At 43.2% G+C, this 20,183-nt stretch overlaps 2 protein-coding genes across 3 annotated transcripts in view; one reads left to right on the top strand and one right to left on the bottom strand.

The window, feature by feature from the left end:
- The window catches only part of LOC137818315 (uncharacterized), a gene marked incomplete at its 3' end in the record, with an annotated part of 61,397 nt that extends 43,443 nt beyond the window's left edge, over window positions 1-17,954 (bottom strand). For both annotated transcript variants that reach the window (XM_068621652.1, XM_068621654.1), the window contains 2 exon segments: window positions 17,472-17,545; window positions 17,820-17,954.
- On the top strand, window positions 6,574-7,581 carry LOC137817970 (uncharacterized). Its single transcript, XM_068621194.1, has one exon. The coding sequence runs from the start codon at window positions 6,574-6,576 to the stop codon at window positions 7,579-7,581; it is 1,008 nt and encodes a 335-aa protein (XP_068477295.1).
- Window positions 17,955-20,183: the final 2,229 nt, after the last annotated feature.

The following is a 20,183-nucleotide window of genomic DNA, read 5'->3' as shown; positions in this document are numbered from 1 at the left end:
CTTATGGCTAATGAAGTGGTGGAGGATCTTAGAAAAAAGGGGAGAAGTGGGCTCTGCTTAAAGGTGGACTTCGAGAAGGCATATGACTCGGTTAGATGGGAATTCCTATATGATATGCTGCACAGGATGGGGTTTCATAACTTATGGATCACTTGGATTCGAGGTTGTATGGAGTCCGCTTCAATTTCTGTGCTGGTCAATGGGAGCCCTACGAAGGAGTTCAAGCCATCAAGAGGGTTGAGACAGGGTGATCCTTTAGCCCCCTTCCTGTTCTTGGTGGCAGCAGAAGGTCTTGCTGGAATTGTCAGACAGGCTTTGAAGGTCAATATGCTATCGGGTCTCAAGATTGGAAGCAAGGAGTTAGAGATATGCATTCTCCAATTTGCGGATGACACCTTATTTCTGTGTGAAGACTCCTACAGCAACGTGTTAACTTTGAAAGCCATTTTGAGGGGTTTTGAGCTAGCCTCAGGCTTAAAGATTAACTTCCATAAGTCCAGGCTAGCAGGTATAAACGTGCAAAGTAGTGCAGTATCATGCTACACTAAGACTCTTAATTGCTCGCAGATGGGGATTCCCTTCAAATATCTTGGCCTGGAAGTGGGAGGAAACCCAAGGACGAAGCAGTTCTGGGAACCGGTCATTAATAAGTTAAAAGGAAGACTTAGTGTATGGAAAGGAAGATTCCTTTCAATGGCAGGAAGAATTTGTCTTATTAAATCTGTTTTAACAGGTGTACCTTTGTATTACTTATCCCTTTTCAAAGCACCGCTGGCGGTTTGTAAGAGGATTATGAGCATACAAAGGAGATTTCTGTGGGGATGGGGGAAAGCCAATAAGCCAATCTTCTGGGTTAGCTGGAAAGACGTATGCAAATCTAAAGCGGAGGGAGGTTTGGGTTGTCGGGATATACGTATGCTCAATTATGCTCTTTTAGCCAAATGGAGATGGCGCAGTCTGTCTGATGTGAATGGAAGGTGGAAGGAGCTGCTAGATTCAAAGTACAACTTGGAGTTAGAAGATAACCAAACACCTACCAAAGTTCAGTCTTGGTGGTGGAGAGACCTGTTAAAGATATGCAAGGAGGGAGGAGGTAAAGGCTGGTTTCAAGAAGAGCTAGGATGGGAAATAGGATGTGGTAATAAAATTAAATTCTGGGAGGAGGTATGGGTTGGAAGTGCCGATTTGAAATCCATGTTCCCACGACTTTTTTCCTTGTCCCTAAATCAGGGTCAAGTAGTGGGTGAGGTTGGTGAATGGATAAACTCGGAGTGGCGGTGGAGTTTGAAGTGGAGGCGTGCTCGATTTGAGTGGGAGAAGCCAATGGAAGCAGATCTTAGCATGATCTTATCCAGGGTCATTTTGAAGAAGAACATCAAGGACAATCACACGTGGGGGAAGGAGAAATCACGGTTATTCTCTGTGAAATCTGCATACGAATGCCTAACTAAGCAAATTAGAGACCCTCAATCCGAAGTGTTTAAACTCTTGTGGAAGGTAAAGGCATTTCCAAGCGTAGTCACGACAGCTTGGAGGGTACTTGTGGGAAGAATACCTACAAGAGTGGGCTTGAGCAGGAAAGGGGTGTTGATGACCTCTACGTCGTGTCCTTTATGCCAGTTGGAGGAGGAGTCATGTCAACACATCTTCTTGGAATGCAAACACGCTCAACGGGTATGGTCTTTATGCTTTAATTGGATAGGTATTTTATCTGTCCAGCATAATGATTTAAAGGTGCATTTTCAAAGCTTTTTCTTATCCCAAGTTAGTAGCAAACAAAATCTGCTATGGAAAGGTGTTTGGGTAAATGTTGTTAGGAGCATATGGGATCAAAGAAATATGGTTGTTTTCCAGCATGGGGTAGTAGACGTGGAGGAAGTCTTCCAAAAGGCTCAACTCAAGTCTTGGCTATGGCTGAAGCATAAAACGCCTTCCTTTAACTATTCGTTCGTTGATTGGGTTCTTAATCCACTTATATGCATTACGAGCTTTAAGTAATTTTTCCAGGCAAGTCTTTGATGCAGATACAGGGGAATAGATGGGCCGTTTTTGATTGCTGGAGAAGAAGGTTTTGACTGGAAATAGGGATCTTGGGAGAAGTCGAGTTAGTTCCGGTGCTGTAATAGGCTTTGAGAGTATGCACTGCTTTGAGAAGTGCACTACCCTCACTCTATCTTTTCTCACTCACATGTGAGCTGGCGTAAACATTACTGGTATAGGTGTGAGAATACTGGAACTGGCTTAGTGGTGCAGGACAGGCTTGCTGGAGCTTGGAGGATGCACAGCGTGTTCATACAGACACGGTCTGTTGGTTTTACTTGGCATGGGTAAGTTGGAAAAGGCTATAACAGAGGAAGATATGGAAGGGTGGAGCATGGAAGGACAACAGTAGGTGTATATAGGTGGTGGTGTTGGACGATGGCTTTGCATTATTATAGATGGAAGGGGTGGCCTTGGAAGAACATGCAGGAGTAGATATGGGTGAGGTGGGTTGGAGTGCAAAAGAAATCATCAGTTGTTGGAGCCTGCTGCAGTGGTGAATCTATATAAACACTTTGGTGTTGGCTGTTTCTGCTGTAGTTGAGAATTTAAAATGTCGGGGTACTTGCTGTTTTTTTTACTGCTAATGAGGTATCCTAGGACCTTTTTAAAGGTTAGATCATAAGCTAAGAGCACCCTTCTCATGTTTGTTTGGAGGATGGGTTTAGTGGGTGTGTAAGCTCAATTCTGCTGCTATGATTCTTTTTTGCAGGGTTTTCTTGTATCTATCGCTGCAGGCATAGCCTCTCTATGGCTGCTCAGCAGTATAATCAGTGTGTGGTTTGTAAACGGGTTGGGATACCCCTAAAGTATCCCTCTTAATTTAATTCATTCATTGCTGATCAAAAAAAAAAAAAAAAAAAAAAAAAAGAAGATTTAATGTTAGAAAATAAAGGTTTGGTTTTGTGAGATTTCAAGAGGTTGTTGATGCTGCGACGTGGAAGTTGCGAGTACATAGATCAAAATATAGGAGGTTTGAGGAATCAAAGAATGAGTGGAATTGAAGCCAAAGATCAATGCAACACAGGAAGGAATGGAGGAAACAAGATCATCGTCAGATGCCAGACGTTTGCACAAGTGGTGAAGGGAATGAAAGAAGGGAAATACTAGGTCCATGGCAAGAAAGATCCAAGAAGACTGAGACTATGCTACTGATAGTAGAGAAACCCTCATATACATGTTCAAGAATGTCATAAACCTAGTGTAAAATATTTAAAGTAGAATTTATTTTCTTGTCAAAAGTAGAATAAAAAATTTACTTATAACTTTTCTTAATTGTAATTAGGGTTGAATTTAAGCATCTAAAAATCAACCTAGTTTAAATTAGGGTTTATAAAAAAACCCCTAGTTAACCTAGGCCAGTCATTTAGGTCTAAATGAATCACATGAAACACACCTTGTCGTGCTTGACTTGTGAGCTCATTTTAGGGGCTAATATACAAACCCATTGCATTTGAATTTCCCACTAATTTCCTTGTACAATGGTTGTACCTCATTCCTATTTAAAAGGGTGCTTGGCTCATGAATTTCCAAGATTAATGAATGACTAAATTATTGCCAAGATTGCATGCTTTCTCACTCTCTTGTCTTGTCTCTCTAGGATTGAGACCTTAATCTTCTTCTTCACCTTCTCCAAGTGATATGGCCCAACCAATCATGCACCTTCAAAGAAACCATAACTTTATTAGAATCATCCTTGTCCGCTTCCTACATCAAGCTTTTGCTCCACCACAAAAATTCAAAAGAAATGAAGACAATGCTATCAAGAAGAGTGTATGGTTCTTATCAGGGTTAAGGAGGATAGTACAAAATGGCTACAAAAATGCTTTGTAGGTAGAATGTTAGAGGCGGGGAAGGTGGAGGCCATAAAGGAGAGATCATCATGAAAGGTTTCAACTTCATTAGAGTGAGATATCTAGGAGATAGTTTTGTGTTGATGTCTGGGGAAGCGGAAGGGGTGGTAGAGAAGACTATCAAAGAGAAAAAGGCATGGCTAGAAGAATTTTTGAATAAGTTGTTCCATGGGTTAATAGCTTTGCTGTAACGGATAAGTATGTATGGGTAAGATGTAGAGGAATTCCCTAGCTTACTGGAACAGACAGTGCTTTGAAGAAATAACTGCTCAAGTTGGGACACTAATAGAAGTTAATGAAGCAACGTTTGGAAAAGAGGTGCTTCAATGTAGTAGAGGAGGAGTCGTCTCTCTCGGCCAACATCTCCATATGCTTTCATCCCATGTGGGGGGAGACACAAGAGGCGGACTCGGATGTCGGCTCAGAGGAGAAGACTGGAGAGCAGTTTTACGAGTCAGAATGCTCTAACTATGGCGAAGAAAGAGAAGATGGTGTGAGGGTGGGTGAAGAAAAATCTGTGCAGTTTCCGGTGGAGGAGCTTGCCCTTCATGGCAATGGTGCGTGCAATGGTGGCTCGAGTGGAGATAGGATCTCGAGGAGTGGAGAAGGTTTCACCCAAATGGAGGGACACTTTTGGTTGTACGAGGAAAGAGAGGGAAGGAAGGGACTCAAATGAGTATATGTCACTGCAGCATTATTAAATAAAAATTAATTTTAAATATTAAAAATAATTAGTTATTATATTAATTAAATTTAATATTATTTTAATTATATATTAATTTTAAAATATCAATAATTGTACCGTCCCGTTCCCGGGTGTCGACCAAAGTCAAAGTCAAAGTCAACATATGGTGGGACCCCTCAAGGGGAGTCAAGGAAGAAAGTCAACAGGTTGACTCCTTCAGGCGTCGCCAGGTTGAGGCGTCGCCAGGTTGAGGCGTCGCCAGGTTGAGGCGTCGCCAGGTTAAGGCGTCGCCAAGATAAGACGTCGTCAGGGGGAGGTGTCGCATCATTAAGGCATCGCCAAGAGAAGGCGTCGTCAGGCAAAGGCGTCGCCAAGACAAGACATAGCCAAGGTGAGACGTCGACAGTGTTACCCCCAGATACCTATGGGTAGGAAAGACCTTGGAGGGGGCGACACCGCTCGGAGGTCTCAGGTCCGACAGCCCATAACAGTAACAAGGAGAAGAGAAAGGTGGCTTCAACAACATAGTTCTAGTACCAGTAGGGAGTAACCTGACTCGTGAAGTACCCACGCCACCTTAGGGAGACCCCCGGGATAGATACGACCCATGAGAGGGTCATGCCCGGGGGTGAACCATGTGCATGGTGTGAGAGGAAGGTAGATACACTCTCTAGGCGAGTGACTAGAGGTTGGGGCGCATGAGTTGGCACCCAGGAAGTCACCACACACGCCAGATGCACTTCGAGGAAAGAGGACTCACACAATGGAATAACCCTAAGTTGGGTTACAGCGCTGTGAGGCCCTTTACGTAGAATAACGATCAAGTCAGAAGAACACATGACAATAAGCACGTGCTCATCAATGTTATAGTGAAAGTTTACTAAGGTACGCGTTAATTTAGTTTACGTATCAAATGTTTCAAGACACATTTTTATATGCTTTCAATGCGCTTTAACGCGCTTTAAATGCAGGAGGTGTATGAAAAGGGGCCTGGGGACATTTGAAAAGGATCCGGGCTTTGACCTAATTCTCACAGTTCTACACATACGTAAACCCTAGTTATTTCGTTGTGCACCCACTGGACACACAGAGAATTAGGGCAACACAGTTTTAGCCACTCAGTATATTTTTCGACCACCTTCAGAGCATTCGTTCACGGTGCTCCGATATGGAGGTGTGTCCCCTTGATGTTTCTCGCTAGTTGACTTGATCGTCGGAGCGCAAACGGCCGCTAGGGCGCCCCTTTGTCCACTTCTTTTCAGGTATCACAGACGGTGCAGAATGAAGACGCCCTAACTCGCGAGGACAAGCCACGCACGAAGATGTCCTGGTCAACCGGCGGGAACATTTGGTGCCCACCGTGGGGCCGATATAAAACATCAGTCCCATCACCCAGTTTTCCAGTTGCAGTTGCAGTTTCTAACCCAATTCCCTCGCCATTTTACCAAAGAAGAATTGGTGCAGTTTTCACCGGTTGCTTTGGTTGAGTCGTTGTACGCTCACGTTCGTTCGAATTCAAGTCTTTACCCCTTGGAGTTGCACGACAGCTAAGAGCGGTTCCAGATGATGAGATCCACGAGACAAAGCGCGACGCGCGCTGAAAGTGAAGAGATGACCATGCAGTAACTCATGGGTATGATGCAGGGATTACAAGAAGCAATGGCAGCGTCGAAAGTGGAGTAAGAACGCATGCAAGCGGATCTTGCTACATCTCAAGAGATAAACGAAGAGCTCCACCGTACAAACGAGGAGCTGCGCCGCGGGCGGCGCGACACAGACGAAGTCGAGGCTGTCACCCCACCAAAAGAATTCTCAACACCGTTCTCACAAGCGATCCTAGAGACAGTGATTCCCAACACGTTCACAGGGCCCAAAGCAACCTTCACAGGAATAGAAGACCCTGAGGCGCACCTCACTGCGTTCCACACGCAGATGATGCTGGTAGGCGGCTCTGATGCGGTAAGGTGCAAGCTCTTCATGAGCACCTTGACTGGGATGGCCATGGACTGGTTCATCAACCTCCCAGAGGGTCATATCACGTCTTTCGCACAGCTTTCGCGGCTATTCCGAGAGCAGTATCTAGCCAACAGGGCCCCTCCCCCAGTTTCATATGACCTATTTGACGTAAAACAGTATCAGGATGAGACCCTGAAAGAATACATAAGCCGTTTCGGGGTGCAGGTGGTGAAGGTGGGTACCACAGACGAGCCCATGATCGTGTATGCATTCAGGAAAGGGGTGTGTCCTGAGCCTTTCAGCAAGTCGCTCTTTCGTGACTGCCCCAAGACTTTTGCTGAAATAAGGCGTTGTGAGGTAGAACACATTGCCTCTGAGGGCGAGGTGTACGAGAAACGCTCAACTGTTGCGGCCATGCACCCGAGAGCGCATATACGCGCGCAACCCGCTAGGATCCACAAGGCCACGACAGGGAGGGAGAACCAAGACAGGAAGCGCCCCTACGAGGCAAGAAGTACCCAGCCCAGGGGTCAAACAGAGAGAAAGAGAGAAGGGTGTAAACCATTGAGGCACAACTTTGTGGTAGAGCTTAAAGACCTCATCGTCGTGCCCAACATAGTTGACAGGTTGAGGCCACCAGTAAAGTCTGATAAGGTACTAGGACCTCACAAAGATTCGTGGTGCGAGTTCCATGAGGCGTTCGGGCACCATATCAACAACTGCTTAGCGCTGGGCTATCAGTTGGATGAGCTCGTGAAGAATGGTTTCCTAAAGGATTATCTCGCTGGGTCTGCTGTGACCACAGTCCCGACGGTACCAGAGGAGGGTCAGGCACATGAGATGCCAGTCCATGGGGAAGTTCACACCATTTCTGGTGGCTTTTCCGGGGAAGGACCTACTGCCTCTCAACGTAAGAAATATGTGAGATCACTGAGTGCAGTTGCTGGGAGTTTTCGGATGACCCATGAGAGTCAAACCTTGTTTTCACCAGGGCTGACCTACGGGATGTTCTCCCGCATGACAATGACCTCGTGGTCATCTCAGTAGTCACAGCGGGGAGAAAGGTACACAGGGTCCTTGTCGACCAAGGCAGTTCTGCAGATGTCATGTTTTGGTCGACCTTCAACAAGCTACAATTATCCCCTGACCTTTTGAGACCCTATACTGGATACTTATATGGATTCGCAGACAATCCAGTGGAGGTACGTAGCTACTTGGAGCTGAGAACGACATTCACTGATGGAGTGGCGTCGCGTACCGAGAGCATCCGGTACTTGGTGGTTAACGCCAATTCAGCCTATAACATTTTGTTGGGCAGACCCGCCCTAAACAGATTGAGAGCAGCGGCCTCCATACACCACATGAAGATGAAGCTACCGGATCTTAGTGGCAAGGTGATAGTTATCAAGTCATACCAGGAAGAGGCCCGGAGATGCTATGAAGAGAGGCGTGGTCATGGTGATTGAATGACCACCCAATTCAGATTCGCGAATGGAGTTAGACCCAGTGGAAGAGGCAATGCCTGTAGAAGATGTGTGCGCAGAAGGAAGCCACATAGAGGCCTTGCCCATAGAAGAAGCGTCGGAGGAGGCGACGCCCGACGCACCCGACAGGGCGACGCCAGTAGAAGAGGATCACAGGAATAAGACTCGTGCAGAGAGTGTGCGGGATAGGTGACCCCAACCATTAGACAATGTGGTGGAAATGCAGATAGGGGGTAAGGTGTTCAAATTGGGACGTTTGTTGAGTCGGGAAGAACAAGATGAAGTGGCAGCAGTCATCTCCCGCCACCTAGACGCATTCGCGTGGACTGTGGCGGACATGTCGGGCATAGACCCATATTTTTTGTGCCACCATCATACTATAGATGCCAACGTTCGCCCTGTACGATAGAGAAGGAGGAAGTTCAATGAAGAACGATGCCTCGTCATGAAGGAAGAGACGCAAAAGTTGCTAAGCACCGGGTACATCAGAGAGATACAATACCCTGAGTGGCATGCCAACGTGGTTCTAGTGAAGAAAGTGAATGGGAAGTGGAGGATGTGCGTCGACTTCACGAATTTGAACAAAGCGTGCCCTAAAGATTCGTACCCGTTGCCCAACATCGACGCATTGGTGGACAGTGCATCGGGAAGCAAGATGTTGAGCTTCTTGGACGCATTCTCGGGTTACAACCAGATCAAGATGCACCCAAGAGATGAGTGTAAAACAACGTTCATGACAGAGACATGCAACTACTGTTACAAGGTGATGTCGTTTGGGCTAAAAAATGCAGGTGCCACTTACCAGAGGCTGATGGACAAGGTCCTAGCACCCATGCTAGGAAGGAACGTGCAAGCCTACGTGGATGACATGATAGTGACTTCGCGTGACAAAGGCCAGCACGCAGTGGATCTGGAAGAGCTGTTCGCCACAATAGCCAGATACTGCTTCAAGTTAAACCCGGAGAAATGCGTTTTTGGCATGGAGGTGGGGAAGTTCTTAGGCTTCATGCTCACGGAGAAGGGGATAGAGGCAAACTCCGATAAGTGCGCAACCATCATCGCCATGAGGAGCCCAACCTCAATGAAAGAAGTTCAACAACTGACGGAGCGAATGACAGCGTTATCAAGATTCGTATCTGCTAGAGGTGAGAAAGGCCACCCCTATTTTCAATGCCTCAAGAGGAATAGCCGTTTTGCATGGACAGATGAGTGTGAAGCAGCGTTACTCAAATTGAAGGAGTACTTGGCGACGCCACCTGTTCTTTGCAAGCCACGGGCAGGCGTCCCCCTCCGATTATACTTTGCGGTGACAGAGTGGGCCATTAGCTCTGTGCTGGTCCAGGAGCAAGACCAAGTGCAGAAGCCCATCTACTTTGTAAGCAAGGCCTTGCAAGGCCCAGAACTGAGGTATCAATCACTGGAGAAGGCAACACTAGCAGTGGTGTTCTCAGCCAGAAGGTTCCGCCACTATTTCCACAGTTTCACAGTGGTGGTGATGACGAACTTCCCCCTCCAGAAGATAATTTAGAAGCCAGATGTAGCATGGAGGATGGTTCGCTGGGCGGTGGAGCTGTTGGAGTTTGATATCCAGTATGAACCCAGGGGATCCATCAAAGAGCAAGTCTATGCAGATTTCGTGGCAAAGCTGTCACCAGGAGGAGACCCTCAAGAGGTAGACTTGGGATCACAGTGGATGCTCTCAGTGGATGGGTCCTCTAACCAGTAGGGAAGTGGCGCTGGAATAATCTTGGAAGGGCCTAACAGAGTGTTGATCGAGCAAGCCTTACGATTCGCATTCAAGGCAAGCAATAATTAATCGGAGTATGAGGCGCTGATTGCTGGGATGCTTTTGGCTAAAGAAATGGGCGCTCAAAGCCTTTTGGCAAAGAGTGACTCACAATTGGTCACAGGACAAGTAACAGGGGAGTATCAGGCAAAGGATCCACAGATGGCTACGTACTTGAGGTACGTCGAGGTGTTGAAGGGAGCCTTCGCCGTGTTTGAGTTGGTGCATGTCCCTATGGAACAAAATGCCAGTGCTGACCTACTTGCCAAGTTTGCTAGCTCAGGAGAGGGGGGAAGGCAGAGGACTGTCATCCAAGAGACGTCCAAAACACCGCGAAAGTTTGTGGCAGACAACAGAGTGGATGTCTTTCACATTAGTACAACAAGAGGAAAGTCAAGGAGCCATCGCTCTTTGAGTCAAGCTACGGCGAGGACACCCTGCATCAGTACCTACGCGACCTCGTTGGAAGAAGAGATGGGCGTACATGTATGCGCCTTGGAGGAAGGCGACACCTGGATGACCCCTTACAGGCGATACCTCACGGATGGGATCCTCCCAGCGGAACCAGAAGAAGGCAAGAAGGTCAAGAGGAACGCCGCAAGGTAAACTTTAGTGGATGGGATATTATTCAGACATGGGTTTACGCACCCTATCTTGACGTGTGTAAGTGGCAACGAGTGCACCAGGATAATGGCTGAACTCCATGAAGGTATTTGTGGGAGCCACGTGGGAGGAAGATCCTTGGCATCCAAGGTAGTACGTGCAGGTTTTTACTGGCCGACGGTAAGAGAAGACTGCGTTCGTTACGCCCAGTGTTGCAAGCAGTGTCAGATGCACGCTGATTGGCACAAAGCGCCGCCAGAAGAACTGAGATCCATATATAACCCATGGCCTTTCCATACTTGGGAGATTGATATCCTAGGTCTGTTTCCACTGGCGATAAGGCAGATGAAGTACCTGATCATCGTCATCAAGTACTTCACCAAGTGGATAGAGGTAGAACCAGTGGCACAGATCACTGCGCACAAGGTACAACACTTTGTTTGGAAGAACATTGTGTGTCGTTTTGGGGGTGCCGAGGCGTCTCATTTCTGATAATGGCACCCAGTTCGCAAGCCAACAGTTGGGAAAGTTATGTGCAGAAGTAGGGATCAAGCAAGTGTTCGCATCAGTCGAACACCCCCAGACGAATGGGCAGGTAGAATCAGCAAATAGGGTTTTGCTGAGAGGGCTGAAAAGAAGGTTAGAGAAAGCTAAGGGGGTGTGGGCTGAAGAAGTGCCAAGGATCGTGTGGGTTTACCACACCACGCCTCAATCTTCCACCATGGAGACGTTGTTCAGTTTGGTTTATGGGCCTCTCCATAGGCGTGGGCACCAGAGCGCGACTTTTGTTCCAAGTGTCTAGATACGCTGAAGACACCCAGAGCAGGTCCCTCCTCGAGCATGGGCACCCAGTACAGGTAAGATAAGTCCTCCTCGCCCTTGAGCGATGTCCAGGCCAGAAAGAGAAGATGAGACCCTTCTCATCCTAAGCGGTGATAAGGCCAGCAATGTCTTCGGTAATAAGCACCTCGGGACTCAAGACAAGTAAGCGAAAAGCAAGGAGGAGATGAAGCATGAAGGCACGAGCTGCCAAAGATGAGAAAAACACATGAAGTTAAATCCTCCTTTGCCTATGGACAATGACAAGGTGGCGACGCCTTCGTGAGGGAGATTTCTCACAGACACGAAGGTTAAGCAAGTTTCTGAGTGAAAAGGCCAAGAGAAGGATAGGCGATACGACTTAGAAAGAAAGAACAAGAGAAGAAGTCACGTGCTATCTAGAGAGTTAAAGGTGAAGCGATGAAGAGATGTATTGAGGAAAACACGTTCGATATAGTAAAGAAGACAGAAGCAAATAAAGGTGCAATGAAGATTGAGATCGTACGAGAATTTAAAGGCGACGTTCGAATGACATTCAAGCAAATGAAGTTAAGTGTCAGGATTACAAGTAAAGTTTAAAATATTGTAAATACAAATTCACAAGCAAGATAGAAGTTTATTAAGGGCAGCTCATTTCCCGAGGTTGAGGGGCACGACCTTCCCATCAACAATATGGTTGAAATGGCTGCAGTTGGAGGTGTCAATCCCCGGGTTTTCACAGGCAGCTTGAGCTAGAGCCTCCTTGAATCCCACTGCAAAGGTGTCGGCCATGTCGTCGATAAGCTTCCCTTTGGCCTGCTCCAGTCTTTTAATTGTGGAGTCCTGGATTTCCCTCTCCACAATGAGCTCTTTCTTGGCCCTCTCCAGCTCCTCGATCGCGGAGTCCCCGGAGGCTAGCTGCTTCTCGAGAACTTCCTTCTCCACCTAAAGCCTATTCAGTTCAGCCTGGAACTGGCCATGCTCAGTTTGGAGAAGGTTAAGCTTTTCCATCTTTTCAGCTAGCTCCCCCTCAGCCTTTCCCAAAAATTGCTCCCGGTCAGCGCACTGGTCTGCAAGTTGTTTCTGTTGTGCCTCAGAAGCTTTCATCGTCGTTTCGAGATCAGCGATTTTGGATTGGAGAGACGCCACCCGAGTGAGGAGCTCAGTGCCAGCTTGCCCTGCATCGTGTAGTCGTTTGCAGGCTTCCGCATTGACCTCTCGGGTCCTCCTCAAAGAGGCCTTGTAGACCTCCTCTTGGCACGCCAAGTCGCAGGACAAGCCCTCCTTCTCCTCTTTCAGGGTAGCCACTTCCTGTTGAAGGGCTTGGAGGGCGCGTACCTCTTCAACTTTGGACTTGGCCTGGGCGCGCCATTCAAGAGCGATGGCCAAGAAGGCCCCCAAGTAATAGAGCATGCCTTCTCTCCTATTCTCCACGGAGGAGCTTTCGGGCGTTGACCTATCAGCAAAACCCCGCATCAGCTGCCTAATTGGCGGGGGAATCTCCAAGAGTTCTTGGGTAGGCGTAGGGGCGGTAGGTGCAGGGGCTAGTGTTGGTGTTGGTAGGGGCGCAGACTCCACCACCCCCGCCTCTTGGGCTGCTTGTTGTGGGGGAGATGTGGCGCTGGGGGGTTGTCCATCAAAGACCCCCCATATGGAGGTGAAGGGGAGTGTGAGTAGACGATTCGGTTGGTCCTCCTTCTCTTATAGGCAAGCCCCACGTCCGAGTCATCATCCTCGGAGGAAATGGTAAGCACCCTCTTGCCTTTGTCAGGGGGGGGGGTTGTGGAAGGAATGCTAGCTACAGTTAGTGGGACTGCAGCAATGGGACGGGGTGAGTTAGGTGTTTGGGGTGTAAGGGGTGAGTTAGGTGTTTGGAGTGTTGGGGGAGAGTCGGATGTTTGGGCTATGGAAGGTGCTTGGAACGTAAGGGGGGAGTTTGGAGTTTGGTGTTTGGAGGGGGAATGAGGGGAGCGGAGTGTTTCGGCAGTGTGGGGTAGTGGTGATGGTGGCGTTGGATTGGACTCGGTGGGGGGAGTACTGGAGGCGCCGGTCTTTATGGACGTCGCGTTAGAACGCACCTTCAAGGACCTGGCCAGCTCAACTCGCGTTGCGGGGTCCATCACTGATGTTGCACCAAACAAACCAAGCAACAAAGGTTAAGGCCGATATCAATAAAGAATGAAGTATCAAATACATATGGTGATACGCAGAAATTTGGAGTTAAGGCTTGAACTTGGGACTAAGTACAGGATATTAACCCTACTACTGAGGTAATTTTGCAGATCAACAGCAAATATAGAAATTAAAGCAGACAAGTATCGCATGCATGAATAAGGGAAAGCACGATTACGAAATAAGCATAGAGGAGGCAAGCAAGGGGCAAGTTTTCCTACCGAAGTATGAAGAGAGGGTGCGCGCGTTGAACTCACAAGCTATGAGCTTCAACGTGTTGAAGACGATCTTCAGGCCAGCCAAGGCCTCACACACCCCTTTATCGGCGGAAGACAGCTCGTCCAAGGATTTCGGCTTGGTCAGATTGGGCTTTTCCGCCCAATACAGGGGAAACCCGTCTAGGACAGAGGGGTTGTGTTTGTTGGCGCACACCCTGAAGAAGAGGCCTTTCCACCCCTTGTAAGAGTTCTGGAAGAGGGTGAGGAGGATTCTGCCAGCAACCCCGAAAAAGCTTACCCAGAGGGTTTTCCCTTTCTTTTTCACTTCAAAGAAATGAAGAAAAACGTCTACCGAGGGTGGGACACCCAGGTACCCACATAGGATTTGGAAAGCCCTGACAAAGGCCCAGCTATTGGGGTGTAGCTGGGCGGGGGCTGTGTTGATCTCGGTGAGTAACTCCCTTTCAAAGGATGTGAAGGGAAGGCGCACACCAACGCGTTTGAAAACTGTTTGGTACATGAAGAAGAAGGGTTTCTTGCCATTAAACTGGTTGTCCACGCAGACTGGCTCCCCAGGGGTGCCATGGAGAACAGACACGTGGGAGTCATGGGTGCTGCAGAAGGCGTAAAAGTTGTATAGATGTGGGTCACCCTGGTGATTCACCACGTCTTCTACAGTGGTCAGGCTGGTGCACTCAACCAAGAGCTCATTTGAGGCCCAGGGGTACTGAGCCTTATAGTCGACCTTTGGGGGAGGATTGGGCGTTGTTTTTGTACGTGCCATAGATTGATAAAGAAGTTGAAGAAGGAAGAAAAAAGCAAAGGCTTAGTGAAGGAGTTTAGAAGAAGCGAATGGGACGAAACCCTAGGAAACCCCTACCCATGCGAGAAGTCCAGAAAGGGGGAAGAACGAAGAAACTAGGAGGAAAAGAGAAAAACACAAGAAATGCAGAAAAATAAACAGTCCCAGGCAGTTATATCGGGCACGATAAGCAGAAAGAGGGTCATCGAATGAGAAAGTTCATACCTTTAAGTGTTCGGAGTTGGTGAAGATCGAAAATGCAAAGTTAGAACAGAGAGCGCAGAAGGAGCTTTGAGAAGATGAATAGTAGGGAATGCGAAGAAGGCGAATGGAACAGTGCCTGGAGCGTGCGATTTCGAAAGGTTATAACGTTAACTTAGAAGCGCTAACGACGCTCATCCCCAGCCGTAGGATCAAGCCACGTGTCGAAAGAGTAAAGCGCAACTTAAGGCGTCACATCTCTGGCGCAGAGAATGTCACGTCAGCTGCTCAAGAGAATATCACGTCAGCCGCTTAGGAAATGCCACGTCATCGGGGTGCCACGTGGATGATAGGGCGATGCCTTAGTCTTTTCACTGAAAACAAGTATCAGCTCAAGACTGGGGGGCTTGTGTACCGTCCCGTCCCCGGGTGTCGACCAAAGTCAAAGTCAAAGTCAAAGTCAACGTATGGTGGGACCCAAGGAAGAAAGTCAATATATTGACTCCTTGAGGCGTCGCCAAGATAAGACGTCGCCAGGGGGAGGCGTCGCCAAGACAAGACATAGCCAAGGTGAGACGTCAACGGTGTTACCCCCAGATACCCATGTGTAGGAAAGACCTTGGAGGGGGCGACACCGCTCGGAGGTCTCATGTCTGACAGCCCAGAATAGTAACAAGGAGAAGAGAAAGGTGGCTTCAAGGCCATAGTTCTAGTACCAGTAGGGAGTAACCTGACTCGTGAAGTACCCACGCCACCTCAGGAAGACCCCTGGGATAGATACGACCCATGAGAGGGTCATGCCCGGGGGTGAACCAAGTGCATGGTGCGAGAGGAAGGTAGATACACTCAGGGCGAGTGACTAGAGGTTGGGGCGCATGAGTTGGCACCTAGGAAGTCACCCCACACGCCAGATGCACTTCGAGGAAAGATGACTCACACAATGGAATAACCCTAAGTTGGGTTACAGCGTTGTGAGGCCCTCTGCGTAGAATAACGATCAAGTCAGAAGAACACGTGGCAATAAGCACGTGCTCATCAATTTTTTAGTGAAAGTTTTCTAAGGTACGCGTTAATTTAGTTTACGTATCAAATGTTTCAAGGCACATTTTTATACGCTTTCAATGCGCTTTAACGCGCTTTAAATGCAGGAGGTGTATGAAAAGGATTCGGGCTTTGACCTAATTCTCACAGTTCTACACACACGTAAACCCTAGTTATTTCGCTGCGCACCCACTGAACGCACAGAGAATTAGGGCAACACAGTTTTAGCCAGTAAGTATATTTTTCGACCACCTTCAGAGCATTCGTTCACGGTGCTCCGATATGGAGGTGTATCCCTTTGATGTTTCTCGCTAACTGACTTGATCGTCGGAGTGCAAACGGCCGCGATGACGCCCCTTTGTCCACACCTTTTCAGGTATCACAGACGGTGCAAAACGAAGACGCCCTAGCTCGCGAGGATAAGCCACGCACGAAGACGTCCCTGGTCAATCGGCGAGAACAATAATTTTTTTAATTTTTAAAATAATATTTAATTTAATTAATATATTAATTAATTATTTAATTTAAAATTAATTTTTGTTTAATAATTTTCTTGTAAATATTCAATTTTCACCAACACATAATAAACACTAGTACGTGGACTAATGTGATGCAAAAAATAACATTTTCCTATAGACATAGTAATTTTATTTTATTTTTATATATAAAAATTTATAACCGGAAAATAAATACTTTTACAACTTTTCTTTATATATATATATATATAAATATATATATAAATATATATATATAAATATATATATATATATATTTATATATATATATATATTATCAAAGTTGTTTGCGTTTATTTAATGTCAAGTCTTTATTTAAAGATAATAAATTTGTTTTAGCATTTATAACTATCTTTATTTATATATAGTTTGAGATCAAATTATATTTTAACTTTATATTTATGATTGATACAAACATATATTTGGTTTATTTAATACATACAAACATAGAAAATTAGGTTCAATTTTTCTTTTTTTTTTCGTTTTTTGTCATTTTATAAAGTAGGAAAAAATTCTACTTTATAATAAATATTACTTTGAAACACATCATATTTTGACAATGTATTATAAAACTACATATTTATAATTTATTTTTCCTTTTATAACTTATAAAAAAATATTATCTGATCCATTTACAATACTCACAATCTGCAGAAAATATATCCCATAAAATTAGGACTTTTTCTTCCTCACCCACATAATTTTCTTCAACACTTATTAAAATTTTAATTTTGTCCTTTACCTTTTAGAATATATCGAAAGTAGTAAATAAATAATTCCAGATCACCCATCTGTAGAAATATAATTTTTTTTAATTCCTTCTCAGATATTCTAGTTATAAGAATAACTTGCATAATTTCAGCATTTCCTTTTTCATTATTATTTTTAGAATGATAACTCTTTAGGAAATATATAATCCAAATTGTATGATCACTCTTCACACCCTTTGTTCATCAAATATACTAATTGAGTTTAGGAAGAAAAGAAGAATGAGATGTTAAAGGAAAAGACAAAACTTGGTCCATCAAAGAAACCAGATCCACTCTAAACTTATCAGTAGCCTCAGATACTTTCACAGAACATTAACACACAAGTGTCAGAAAACCACAAACAAGAAATTTCTCTATAAGTATTTTGTAGATGAGAAAATATAGAAAACTTTGTTTGTCTTCCTGATTTTTAAATAAAAGCAATTATCTAACATACCTGCAAAAATCATATCCAAGCATATGCATATGTTCAAACAATGGAAATGAAAAAACCCAAACATGAAAAAGGACAATGGGAAATTCAAGGAAGAGAAAAAGGAGAGTTTACCTTGTTAAGTAGAAACCATTGAACACTCTCAAGAAGTAACAGTTCAAGTTGTGAATTTCGTAGCCACTTCTCTTCTGTTAAGGAAAGTGAAGGTAAAATGATGAGTTCATGGTAAAAGAAATGGTCAACAATAATTTCTTCAACTAGAAAAGTGGATTCTCTTTGAGATCGTCCATGGACCAAAAAAGAACCTGATGAATTCAAAATATGGTTCCCAGATTCTAGTAAAAACAACGTTGTAGTTAATTCTAAGTAGCAATATTATCTTTTCAGACTATAGAAAGTTAAACATGCATGGATATTTTTGTTTTAGAAGAGAAAATTTATGAGGTTGCCATTAATGCTTACCTGATCACCATGAAGGCAACCAAAACAACCAGAAACGTTGAAGACTGCAAAACAAAGAAAAAAGTATTGAGGAAAACAGTGTGAAAGAGAAGGGTGTACTTCAAAGCATTGAGATTTACTTTGAGAAGGATGAAGTTGCAACAACAACTAATATTCACACCCTGATATCTGCACCAAAACTTTTATGATAATAAGAGTAAGAGTAAAAAGTATAAATAAATAAATGTTTGGTGTTGTTTTTAATTAATTATCCATCACAAATTTAATTTTCCCTGAAATATTATTGTCACTTAAGTGGGTCTTTTTCTTCTCCTTTTTAATATATTTTATAAAAAAAATTACTAAACACTCTATAAGAAAAAAAACACTTCTTCCTCATACTTTTAATTGTTAGTTTTCTGTTACAATAATTAATCTAAGGTATTTTATATTAATATTTTTTTAAAATGTTTAACTACAAGTCAGTGTTGTAGTTTTAGTAAATAAGTAATGAAAATTATTAATTAATTAAACTATTTAGGAGTGTAATTTTATTTTGAGTAAAACAGCTGGGTGAATTTCACTTCTTTTGGTAAGTACAATCAATAAAAACAAAAACAATAAATATAATAATGATAGAGAGATTAAAGTTGATTTTTTAAAAAAAGGCTAGGAATATTAATAAATTTAGTACAAAAATAAACTAAATTTCTTAAATATTTTTTCATTGATGAAAAAAACTTTCAATTTCATAGAAACTTATTTTAAAAAAACAAGTTACCTTTGTTTTAAAGGATATGGTTATCGGAATTGGGGTGCCGCCTACTTTTCCGACTCGCATTGATTAGAAAAATGTGGGTGATTCACCTACCTTACTTTTTCAATTGAATTTATTGGTTCATTCTGTAAAAGGAAATTAAAATTTTATTAAAAGTAAAAAAATGTTAATGTACTTAAAAACATTTGTTATATTGTCCGTAAACTACGTTATGATAATGTTGGCGTCATAATATTTAATTTGTATTTTTAGGGATTTCTTTATATATTTTTAACTTATTTTCATTTTAATAATTTTTTTCAATAACTTTATATTTTTTTAGTATTGAAAAGGTGTTTGGAGTGACAAAAATACATGTTGATAAAAACCAAACGTTTGAACACACAATTTTGTACTTTTTATTATGATTTTTTTCCTGTACTCCATTCAATTTTCTCTTGTATCTCATTAATTTTAAAATTTAATTTTCATAACATAAAGTCAATTCTATAAATCACTACAAGAAAATGATTTTATGATAACTAATTTAGAAATAAAAAAATAAATAGTTTCTATAATTTAGATACTATATTTTTGATAATTAAGAATAAAAAAAAATTATATAGAAACCATTTTTTTGTCTCTTGTTAAAATGTAAATGAAAACCATTTTTTTAGTCACTTTTAATCTATTTTAGAAACTAATTTTTGTCTCTAAAAGAAATAAAATTAGAAACTAATTTTGTAGTTTCTAATCATCATATGATTAGATACTTAAATTTTTAGTCACTATTATTTAAATTTATGATACTAATTTTGGACTAATTAAATTTTATAAAACTAATTATTAATTATTAATTTATAAAATATTTTAAATTGATATGAATAAATTTACTAATTTATTAATTTTAGTATAATATTAAAATAATTAATATCAACTTAAAAATTACATTTAAAATAGTATTTTAATCTTTTAATTTTATTTAAATATAAAATTAAATTAATAATCAATTCAAAATATTATTTAAATTAAAAATTTAATAAATCAATTTAAATTAATATACATATTTTTCAAAAAATTATTTAATTTTTTTAAATTTGAGCATAGTTTCGAGGAATTTGAATTTCAAAGTTTATCTCTATTTAACTTTTCTACTCATCTCTCACTCTCAGCAACACTCTGCAACCAATCGGAACCGCACCCTGCGATGGCAACGCATCCTTGACGGCAACACAGCCGCAACGGCAATGCACCCGCAACGGTAACGCACCTGTGTTGGCAATGCACCCGACGACAACGCACCCTTCGTAAGTTTCATTCTCGCTCCATTAATTTATGCCCCATTTTGCTCTTTGTTTTTTTTATTTTTTTCTTGGTCATCGAAGCTTCACAACTTTACTCACTGTATCTTCCCCATCTTAAAATCCTAAATTTCTTTTCTCTCTCATTTCATTAACTCGGAGTACTATTTTTTTGTTTCAGGAAATATGATTTCTCCGTAAAACAGGACAAATTGAGTACTATGCAAAGCTACGTAAGAGCATCTGTTGAATTTTTTTAGCTTTTGCTTCCCCAGTGAAATTATGTTGTTACAATTGGGGCTATTATGTTAAGACGCATTCTTACCT

Source organism: Phaseolus vulgaris, chromosome 10 (genome assembly GCF_000499845.2).
Source record: "Phaseolus vulgaris cultivar G19833 chromosome 10, P. vulgaris v2.0, whole genome shotgun sequence".
Lineage (NCBI taxonomy): Eukaryota > Viridiplantae > Streptophyta > Magnoliopsida > Fabales > Fabaceae > Phaseolus > Phaseolus vulgaris.
This window is presented reverse-complemented; position numbering and strand designations above follow the sequence as displayed.

Coding starts and splice junctions, on each gene's coding strand:
- LOC137817970 (XM_068621194.1), top strand. CDS start 6,574: ATGGCCATGGACTGGTTCATCAACCTCCCAGAGGGTCATATCACGTCT.